Source organism: Cryptomeria japonica, chromosome 9 (genome assembly GCF_030272615.1).
Source record: "Cryptomeria japonica chromosome 9, Sugi_1.0, whole genome shotgun sequence".
In the NCBI taxonomy this organism is placed as follows: Eukaryota; Viridiplantae; Streptophyta; class Pinopsida; order Cupressales; family Cupressaceae; genus Cryptomeria; species Cryptomeria japonica.
Window position 1 is genome coordinate 356783852 of NC_081413.1, and position 11855 is coordinate 356795706.

Below are 11855 nucleotides of genomic sequence, written 5' to 3' on the forward strand. Positions count from 1 at the left end.
CAAAACATGCACATTTTTTCTTGCTCTCAAAACTAGAACCAAAGGGCTTTACATAAACAAGGGAAGATAAGTTTTGGATAAAGGCTATGGAAGTGGAATTGGATCAAATCAAGAAGAATGAAACTTGGGAACTTGTCCCAAGACTTAAGGACAATAATGTTGTTGGTACTAAATGTGTTTTCACAAATAAATTGAATGAGGATGCCCAAGTTGTAAGAAACAAAGCAAAGCTATAAGGATGTTTCTAGCCCTTGCCAGTTTCAAGAACTTCAAAGTCTACTAGATGGATGTGAAATCAGCCTTCCCAAACGGAAACATGAAGGAAGAAGTGTACATTGAACAACTAGAGGGGTTTCTTATATCAAAGGATGAGGACTATGTTTGCAGATTAAAGAAGGCACTTCATGGACTAAAACAAGCCTCGAGGGCTTGGTACTCAAGAATAGACAGGTATCTTCAAGAGCAAGGCTTCAAAAGGGAATTGCGGATAGAAATCTTTATAGCAAGAATGAAGGAGATAACTTGTTGATTGTTGTAGTCTATGTGGATGGCATTATTTTTGGTGGCAGCAAAGACAAGACGTGCCAATAATTTGCCACAAGTATGCAAAACGAGCTTGAAATGTCAATGCTTGATGAGTTGTCCATTCCTTGGATTGCAAATTTCCCAATCAAATGAAGGCATATTTATTTCACAAACCATGTATGTTAAAGAGATGCTAAAGAAGTTTAGGATGGAAGATTATAATCCAATAAGTACACGTATGGTTACCGGGTGCAAATTGAGCAAAGATGATGATACTCTTGTGGCTAATTAGACTATGTATCGATCTATGATTGGAAGTTTGTTGTATCTCACAGCTATGAGGCCTGACATCATGCAAGCAGTTGGTTTGGTAGCATAGTTTTAGGCAGCTCCAAAAGAAAGCCATGTTAATGCAGTCAAGAGAATATTGAAATATTTGAAGGGGACTATGGACTTTGGATTGTGGTATTCAAGAGGTAGAGTTTCAGTATTACAACATACATGAATGTGGATTGGGCTGGTTAAGGTTGAGTATGAGCATCCCATTCCAATACTATGTGATAATACAAGTGCCATTAACATTTCAAAGATTCCAGTCATGCATCCAAGGACTAGGCATATTTTGATTAAGTATCATTTCTTGAGGGAAAAAGTACTTGAGTAGCAGGTTAAGTTGGACTATATTGCTACAAAGGAGTAGATTGCCGACATCTTTGAAATGCCTCTTGTGAAAGAGACTTTTGAGTACTTGAGAGAAAAATTGGGAGTAATTTCACTCTCATCCATTTGCTAAGTTTTCAAGGGAAGCATATGTTCAAGTGGAGCTATTCATTGCCTTATTCATTTAGCCCCAGATACCCTTTGCCATTGATGTCAAAGGGGGAGAAGTAGAGTAAGGGAAAGCATTCCAGTTAGGGGGAGCATTTCAGTCAAGAGTTGCATGACTCAAGTACATTCAAAAGATCATTTTGTAGGGTTGCCATCAATGACAAAGGGGGAGATTCTTCAAATATTGTCATTGATTTCAAAAGACAGCAGGGTAGAGATAAAAGGACAAGGCAAAATTGAAGAGATTATTATTTAGGACAGCAGGGCAAAGATTAAAGAACAACAGGGCAGACTTAAAAATGACAAATTTATGGCATCTTTTATAGAGTTTTTATTTACGAAAAAAAATGAATTTTTGTCTACAAGGGTCGGCCCATGTTTTACATCCCGGAGGAGAAAATATTAAATAAAGCATGCAAATGTTAATATTAATATAGAGGCTGACCCCCTTTTCTATATATGCCCATGACAATACAGATGCCTATATCAATTTTTGTGGCCGACCTCAAATAGTGGCAAAAGAAAATTAAATAAGGAAGGCTGACTCGTTATGGGGGAAATAAATACTATCATTATAGCTGACCTCCCTCCATATGATGGTGCATTCAGTAAGGTTTTAAATAAGTAAAATATTGCATTTATTGTTGAGCTGGCTTAATGATGATAGACGCTTATTTTGGGAGGCAAAAATCAAATCAAATAAAAATAGCTTTTTCCCTCCTTGGACGACCTGATTGAGGAGGCATAATTCTTAGCATGAAAGGGCTCATTAAGGCATCCATTCATTGAATATTTTTCTTATTAAGAGCAGAGCTTTTTGAGAATTATGAGCAGATTTCATTGAAGATTATTTCAGACCTCATAAGAATAGATTATTAAAGAATATGAGCAGAGATTATTGTTGAATTTTTGCTGATCAAAAGGAACAATTAGTACAGATTTGAGGGCAATTTTATTGCAGATTTCAAGATTGAGTTGTTGCAGATCTTAAAAGGCTATTCATTGCAGATTTGAAAGAATTTATATGTAGATCTTAAGGGAGAATACTTGTAGAGATTCTTGAGCAGAATTGTGAAGGATTTCAGATCTGATTGAAGGAGGTGGTCAAACATTTATCATTTGATTACTTTGGAGGTTGTTGGCTCATCTTCAAGAGATTGGTGTCTCTTGCTAAGTTGGTGAAATTATCTAAAGGGGATTGGTGTCTCCAATGGGTTGGTGCCTGTGAAATTATCTAAAGGGGATTGGTGTCTCCTGTGGGTTAGTGCCTACAAAATTTGAAATTTGAATCACCTTCAACTTCTAGTTTCTCGATCTCTAGATCTTTATAGAACAAAAGACCTTGCGTCAGAGCATTTAACTCTGCCATGTTATTAGTATCTTTTACTAAGAGGATGGCCAACCTACCCACAATTTCTCCATCCTAAAGCCCGATTATGCAACCTGCATTGGAAGGCCTTGGGTTTCCCTTGGAGGCACCATCAAAATTCAATTTAAACCACCCGAATCTTGGTGGTTGCCATACAACATGGCATCTTTCATGTTGGGTCTCGTTCCTGCCCTCCCTGATGAAATGGGGAATGCAAAGACCATGCTAATTGGACCTCATTCTCCCATCCCACTTAGTAAATTTTCCCTTTTTCTTTGGGAGCAAAAATATCCTATTATTGACCACTTCGACTATAGCCGCTTCCATCTTGTTCTGGAAAGAAGTGATGGTCATGTCTTTATCTTCAAATATCTTTGATTTCTTTCCTTCTAGATCTCCCAAATCATCAATGAAGGACAGATGGTCCACAAATATCCAAGTGGGTCCAAACCATTTTTGATTGGCCAACCCTTAAAGAGGCTCATGATGTCATTAGGGAGTGCCGTGATCCAACCCAGTTCGGCACACAACCATCTCCAACATTCTTGGGTAAATGGACACCACACAAGGAGATGATCCATAGTTTCCTCCTCAGTCTTGCATAGCACACACCTGGAGGGACCTTCATAGCCCATTTTCTTTTCTAATGTCAGAATTCTCTTTTGGATCACTACCCAAGCAAACATCCTAACTTTGGGCACCCAGTATTTATTCCAACAAAGTTGTGTGGGGATATTCGTATTTTCCTGAGCATCTTGCATTGCCACTACCTTGTAGCCATCTTTAGAATTGAACATGCCATTCTTCGATACTGCCCAAATGAGTTTGCCTTCTCTCCTAAAAACAACTTTTCAGTTGGATAAAATTGTCAACGCTTGATTAATCTTGTCTCGAGGCAAGGGAAGAGTATTTAAATCCTTCCAATTCCAACCTACAGTAGGGTCATTTTGTATAAAAATCACAGTCTTTCACCCTGTCACCCCAGTGCTTCTTCAAATATGCTTTGTTTGAATCATTGCAATTTTGTTGTCAATGCTTAGGTAACCTCACCAAGAATCTTCCTAGAAAAAAGCTGATCCCTCATCATAAATGTCCCAAGATAGATAATCCGTGATTACTGGCCTACAATTGAGCCTTTGGGGGGAAATTTTAAACGATATTAAACCACTAATATACATTTTAAATTTTTTATATAATAATAAAAGTTAAAACAAAATATAATTGATTTATATTGAAATTAAAAAAAAAACACTATTGATGCTGATTAAAAAATTGTGTAGATGATGATTAAAATTTAAAATACCATGTCATGAAGATTAAAAAAATGTGAAATATTTTTAGACTTCAGTATTTAAGAAAAAAACACAGAGAATCGTAGGTGAAGAAATTTCTCTTACCTAGAAATTTGAAGTTGTCCCACTTGCGCCGGAGATGATTTGTGTTGTCGTTACCGCTCACTATATTGTCCCTTTTGCTCGCTAAGCTGTCTTTGGCACGCTGCTATTGTGTGTTCTTCGTTTGCTCCAACGGTAGGGTTTTATAGGGAAAAAAAATGGCAAAAATGAGTGTTTACAGCATTTTTTTTTTCGCATTTTACTTGCATTTTACCCGTGACGAGTACTCTGGAATTTATGGCGAGTTTTTGGCAATAATTTTGCGTGTTTTTTGCTAGTTATGCACACTCTATCAAGCGATCACTGTGGTGAGTTTACCTGCGAGTTGCTTGCTGCCCTAATTTTTTGGCGAGTACTCACTTACTCAGTGAGTATGCAAACTATACTATAAGCAAGAGAATAAGCTTCATCTGCCAAACAACCACAAAACACCCTAAAAACCAACTCCAAACAAAATGCATCACCAAAAAGATCAAATATTGTTTTGTGGACCACATAGAGACATTCTCTGAATATTCAACAACATTCCCATACACTCGTTTCACACTGTCATGCCAAAACAAGCTAAAGCAACCAAATAAATCCAGACGTCTTTAAGCCCGAAAGGCTAGAAAACACAGTCTTGAGATAAAGCATCATCAAACATACTTGCAGTTTACATCATCACCTGAAAATTGAATTAAGACACTACATAGACAATATAAGCATGTCCACAAAGCCATAGGAGCATAAACAACAATGTGGAGAAATGCAGAGCATTTTTTGAACTAGCCTTGACAAGCAATCAAACTGCCAACATACAACATTCACCAGAAGCCATCTGTGGGAACTCCTATGGCCTGAAAAGATAGGAGTGCAATGTCTACAACACATACAAGTTAAATCCCAAACTGCAAGGCTATTTCAAGTGTGGAGGAATGCAAGGCTATTCTTCAAGTGTGGAGGAATGCAGAGCATTCTCCCAAACATAGTTCAAAGCACTTTCTAGCATTTTCACACTTCATCAATCTGTAGAGACCAAAACATCATTGGAGCAATATTTTCTCACTTAGGAGTGCCAAGAGAGACAGAACAACAGCTTGTAGCATGCACAAGACCATTAACATCATATCCACTTCTTCACAATGCTTCTAACCCTCATCTTAATATGATATCAACATGATAACATATCTGTTGACAATAAACAAGGCATGAGACCCAATCATGAACTTCATCACCATCACTATTCTTCAACATAACTCATCATCATCATCATCATCATCATCATCATCATCATCTTCAGCAAGTGCAAGCATAAAGTACACACCACAACACACTGAGTATAATAGACATCAACACCAAATAGACATCCAACCATGGACTTCATCACAACTGCACAAGAGACATCAATGCCAACACAACAATGAGGGTTGACATCAAATGACAACACCCAGACATCAATGACACCAATCTCCAACAAGTTCTTTGTGGTGTCAGATTGATCACTCCCAGCAGAATTGACCTAGGACAAAGGAGAGGTAAAATCTGTATGGGAAATGGAGTTTGGACACGGGAGGTGCAAAAAACATGAAATGTATGGGAAAATGTGTAGGAATGGATGAGATAGCGTCAGATGTCTAGTGAAAAGACCAATTTTGCACAAGATTGTGATATTTGTCAATATTTAATTACTTCTTAACAGTGACATGAAAATTTCACCATCACATAAAGGAATTATTTCCTTGACTTCGGATCCCCTCCCCACCCACATATCTTGGAAAACTTCCACAAGTCATTCTAGAGACACCACATGATAATGATAATTATGTTCTTCAGAGTATTTAATCCCAAGATATTTTAGAGTTTTTTGAGTTGTCAAAATTATAGATTTTATAATGAATGTGAACGATGTGGCTTGAACTTCTAACTGCATGGACAGGATTCTGTAAGTCTCCTCCTTCAAGAAATGGTTATAAGTCTCTGAATTTCTTAATGATTTTGAGTGCAATTGTTCTCATTTTCAGAGTCAAAAGAGTTAATTGGATAGGGAGGTTAGTCTGTGATTCATGGAAGTGCTGAAGTTATTTAAGACATGAAAGATGCCAGCTTCCATTGCTATGATAATGCAGACGTTTCCTATCTGTGGAAAGCATAGGAAACCTCATAGGTATTAATTTTCCATATAGCTATCTGCCATTAGATTTCTCAAAAATTAAATTTATGAACTAGCAAAATATGTCTAAATTCTAGTCTTTTCCTACCTTAGGACATATCTTATCACATGAAATTGGAACAAAACCTTATGACTTTATATTTTCTGTCTTTTGCTAAATTTATTAGATGTTTGATACAAACGTAATTCACAAGCAGGTTATGTTCTGTAATATCTGCGAGAGATTGAAATCAGGATAAACATTTGCAGAACTTTAGTGGTTTTTAGAATAGGATGGGAATAATCTTGTTCCAGATTACCTTAGCTAAGCACAAGGAGGGTGGGCTATGTTCTTCACATTGAATAATTTGAAATTTTGTTCATGGATATAGTAAATTCAGCTTGGATGTTTATGTCTTGCTGAGATGCAGGTGTTACGAAAGCTCTCTGACATTCATCTTTCAGGCAGATTTACATTGCCTTTTAGCCTGACATGTTCACTTGTGCTTTATTTAATTATTTCTATATATCTGAACATAGGTGCATTGTTTTATTGATCTTCTTGTGGATTTCTTTGTCATTTGGATATTCACAACTTTTCTAGGGGAAATCGCCTAATAAGTACTTTTATCTTAATACAGTTATATATTTAATAATAAAAAAAAGAATTATTTCACTTATAGATAATTGAATTGACAGACAACATCTTCAAGTTTTGATATTGTAATATTCCTTAAATGTGGAGATTAAAAATGTCAGAACTAACATTGCAGTGGTATCGGATATGTGATATCATGTCTAACTGTAAAAATTTAATTCTTTAACTAAGAACTAAAGATGGTTTATGATTACCTTTACTTCTAATGGCAGACAAGAATAATAACTAACCAATATCTTGTTTGCTTTTGGAATATAATTGGTTTGACAAAATTATGCAGTCAGGCACCCTGCAGTTTTATTCAATAGTAAATACTTAATTTGAATGCAATGATTATTTTATGCAGAAACTAATGGGTTGGACTGTATTTGATTCTATTTTCATAGGTACTCGAGGCTGATTTGGCTATTCTAGATGAGATTGACTCTGGATTGGATGTTGATGCTTTACAAGACGTTGCAAAGGCTGTAAATGGATTATTAACTCCGAAAAATGCAGTGTTGATGATCACCCACTACCAGCGTCTTCTGGAATATATAAAGCCTACATACGTGCACATAATTGTAAGTGGAAGCACCAAAATTAACTAAAGAATTCCTAATTCAGTATTAAGTTCAACTTTAACATGAATTCAAATCCTTTTTATCAGTTCTAATTGCAATTTTTTGGTATGCTTAGGAGAATGGTCTTATTGTGAAAACTGGAAATGCTTCATTGGCAAAACAGCTCGAAGAAGGTGGTTATAGAGCAATTGTTAGTGTATGAGATCTGTCCTCTGTGTCTGACATAAAGTTTTGCCGGATGAATTTATAATTGATCAGCAGAGTCCTTTATTGACATAGTCTTCTGGATTCCACTGCAAGTAAATGAACATTTACATTACCTTGAGTGTGCTATTTGGAATTTGTAATATTAAATGTAAAATTGATGTGAGTTTTGTAATTTTATGCCTTCTTCCCAAATTATTTTCTTTATTAGAAGCATTTGGGTTTTGCAAAATAAAATACTAGCAGAGTTCCAGCTGCTGGCCAATGTTCAAGGAACTTTGTTTTATGAGTTCCCAAAGTAGTATCCATATTCCTATGTTTTTGGATAAACATAATAAAAGACAGGAACTCTTTTGGCTACGTCTTGTTGGGTTACAATTGGGCACTAAAGGAAACAGTGATTGTATGTTTAGAGCCGCCTATAATTCTTTTTTGTATGTGCAAGCACTAAAGGAAATAGTGATTGCATGTTTAGAGCCGCCTATAATTCTTTCCTGCATGTGCAAGACCATGACAAAACACCCACTTTCAGGAACTGCAAATGAGATACATAGCCAAACTTAAGATAAAATGCCTTTTTTTGCAAAATGATGCAAAAGAAAATACTTAGCACAGTGTTCTTACGGCTATAGCTGTTCTGGCTCCAAAATCTTATATTCGTACGTCGTGTTATATGACATTCGCGTGTTATTGACTGTCGATAACGCGATTAACGGCTGTGATTTTCACGAATGTCATATAACACAACGTACGGATATAACATTTTGGAGCCAAAATAGCTGTGTCCGTGTTCTTACAGGGAAGAGGTGGCAAGAGCCTATCATATGTCCTTATTGCTAGTCTGCTAATGAAAGAACACTACCTGTATGTATGCAACTGTTATTTGGAAGCAGGTATAGGTCATGTTTTTCTTTCTATTGCTAACATTGTGTTTACTTGATGACATTATATTGGAATTGCACAGAAATAAATTTCAACTATTAATGGGCTGAGGGTCTAGTTGCTTGTGTTAGGTAGGGATAGTTGTCTGTTTAAGTAAAGGAGGTACGGATAGGTTAGGAGAGGAATGTAGGGGGTAGGAAGTGGCCCTCTGTTAGTTGCTTGCATCGATCCTTGCATGGATTTTGGCTTAGTTGTTTTGTTTGGGTTGGGTCTCTGTGTGGCGTGCTGGGGTGGGTGCCTGGGTTCCTTTGCATTCTGGTCATTTGGTAAAGAGCTCCGTTGTTGATGCTTCCCTTAAAAAAGAGAGGGTTGGTGATTGGGTTCAAGGGTTGGTCTCTTGGGTGAATCCATCCCTCCCATCAATCCATATTGATTGCCTAGCAGTTTGTTTGGTTTGTGCTCAACACCAAGCTAAATTGGTATGTAATGTCCTCGGGTTGTTGCTTGTTTGGGTGGTTATCTCAATTGCTTTGCAGGGTTGGTTTGTTCCACTATAGTGTAGGTACTTTGCTAGAGAAAATAGGGCTGTTGGACCCCCTTTCAATATCCTATGGAGGTTTTGGCTTTATTATGTCTGCACCTTTCTTTATTTGCCAAGGGCAATGGCTAGAACACAAAAGATGATGTTTGACTTTTAAGATCAAACAAATTATTCATTCTTGTGATTTATTTGGGACATAGAAAACTAGTAGTATGAGTAATTTGTGACTTAGGAGTCTCCAACTTAGCAAAGATTGCATTGATTTCTTTATGGCTTATTTCAGTGCATTAATTTATTCCTAATTCCAGAGTCTTTCATTTGGCATGCACCCACCTAGGGACTTGTCATCGCTAACACATTTCTGATAGTTTAAATCATGGTAATGTAGGTCAAGCAAGTTTTGATGGCAGTCTTGGAATTACATTAAGCCAAGTCTTCATAGCATAGACCATAATTTGCAAACTTGGTGAGTTGTCGCCCAACTCTTGAGTTATTTGCTTGGCAAGTAACTTGCCAGAGATTGATGCTTTGAGGCATGTAGTTTCATGTGTCTATTCTCTATAGACTCTAATATTATTTTAGTTGTCTCTTTCAAGACAACACAAAATAGAATAGCACACAAGGATAAACCTCTCTTCAAATTAGTAGGGAAGCTCTTTGAGAATGTAATGGCCCCACCTTGAGCTTACCTGGATTTTACCCTAAATTAGTAATTCCACAATATAGTTTATCATTTTTTTCAAATTATGAGAGTGACTTCATCTAGTTATTCAATAAACTTAGGAATAGACAAATAAACACATGGATTAATAGCAAATATATTACATAGAATGATAAACATGTCTTTTCACCCATATTCAATCATAGTGTAGCTTGGTAGGAAAGCCTTGCGAGGGCACCTGTAAACTGTTCAACCCAACTAAGCCCAAGAGTGTGCAGCGTCCCACTATGACAACTCACTTCTTGGCCCACACGAGGCAGGAACGTCCCACTATGACAATTCCATCCCTTGGGGTGGCCTACTTAGCTTGGGAGAGCCGGTAAACTGCAATTCCCTAACGTACTTCCTCCATTTCTTTGATTGATTACGAGATAAGACACATGTATAAATAATCTGAGAAAATATAATCAAAGTAATTTATTCCATATATATGTTTATAATTTATTTATTAATAAATATATAAATATTATCTTATTAATATTATTTCAAGTATATATAACAAGCAAATATAAATCTTGTTTACATCATTATTATATATAGGTCTATTATCCTTATTCTGATTTGAATATATACATAATTAAGTAAATGAAATAAATTATACTACCAATTATTTATGTATTTACTAATTACCTATTATATAAGTTATTAATGGTCCACAAAACCATTAACTCTCTTCATATAATAATTTCTATTGATAATATAAGAATATTACTTTAAATTTTATAAGAAATTTATTATCCTTCCTATTATATTTATACTTTAATATTCTTATCATATTATCTATAAATTTATTTATTGAAATGGTGATCGATCAATAGTAAGACATGACTCCTTACCAATAAAATTGGTGACTGATATTCTCAATTTGACCGAACAACCTTTCTCCTTCAGCATTCGATGCCTCTTTTGAGTGGTTGATATGCTGTATAAATATTGCTTCATTTGGATGGAAGATTATGTCGTTTCCCACGGATACGATCCTTGCAAAAGTGGCGACTTTTGATAAATTGTCCTTTTGCCTTTTAATTAACAACTGCTGCTGTTACCGCACCTCATCAATGCTTAATAAAACATAATTCAACATGTCCCATGGCCCCTTAATCTATTCGTTGCATTGTTAACTTGTATATAGATCGCTGTATATGTTTATGAATGTTCTTTTTAATTAATGCTGCGTTAGATTTGGTCTGCCATTATTAAGTATGCTGAATATAGATGTTTCCTTAATATTTATTTACTGTGATTGATAATTACTTCTTTTCTGGGGATTTAGTGGTTAATTAATGATCTTGAAATATTAATAACAATTTTAAAATAAAGATGCTATTTAATGAAATATGTGATATAATAATCTATTTGAATGAATAATAAACTTATAATTAAATAATTGATGCATGAGCATATTCAGATATAGATTACTATTATTTGATAACATGGGGACATCACAGAGAACTAAACACAACTCCCAAACCTAAACCTATGATACAATTATATACTTCTCAATATCATAATTGGGGCTTTGTATAAAAAAAAATAATGTAAAATAAGCTTTGATGTATCTTTTTTGTTCTTTTATCACAAATGAGGTCTTTTATTGAATCATAGCTTGCAATTGATACAAATTAATCCTAATTATGAATGAATGCTTCCTAATTTGTTGAAAATACAGACAAATTCCCACTTACACAAGAATGGATTAAACAAAATCTACTTCGAACACCAAACCACAATGCAAGATTGGAGAAAGAAGAGCCCCTAGAAGGACATAATTACCTAGTGAATGATGACGTTGACATAAAGCTTAATAGTGGTCTTCATTTTAATATGAGACAAACATACATAACAAGTTGAATCAAATGTGCAAATGATAATTTTTGCAGCATAGCCTTCAATTTAACCACCATTAAAAATAACTTGTGCCCAATACACTTTATTTATCGATTACCATAAATATGATTTTACGGATATGAAAATAATAATTAATTATCCTCAAGAAACAAAGATTGAAAGCAAAAGTTAAAAGCAAAAAAGAAAAGAAA

At 35.4% G+C, this 11855-nt stretch overlaps 1 protein-coding gene across 1 annotated transcript in view; it reads left to right on the plus strand.

Moving 5' to 3' along the window:
* Positions 1-8032, plus strand: part of LOC131029693 (ABC transporter I family member 6, chloroplastic) — a 76342-nt gene extending 68310 nt beyond the window's left edge. Inside the window, exons 5-6 of the mRNA XM_057960286.2 lie at positions 7292-7468; positions 7584-8032. Of these exons, the coding sequence (XP_057816269.1) occupies positions 7292-7468; positions 7584-7670 (264 nt within the window). The 3' untranslated portion in view covers positions 7671-8032. The remainder of the gene's footprint in view (positions 1-7291; positions 7469-7583) is intronic.
* The last annotated feature ends 3823 nt before the right edge of the window (positions 8033-11855 follow it).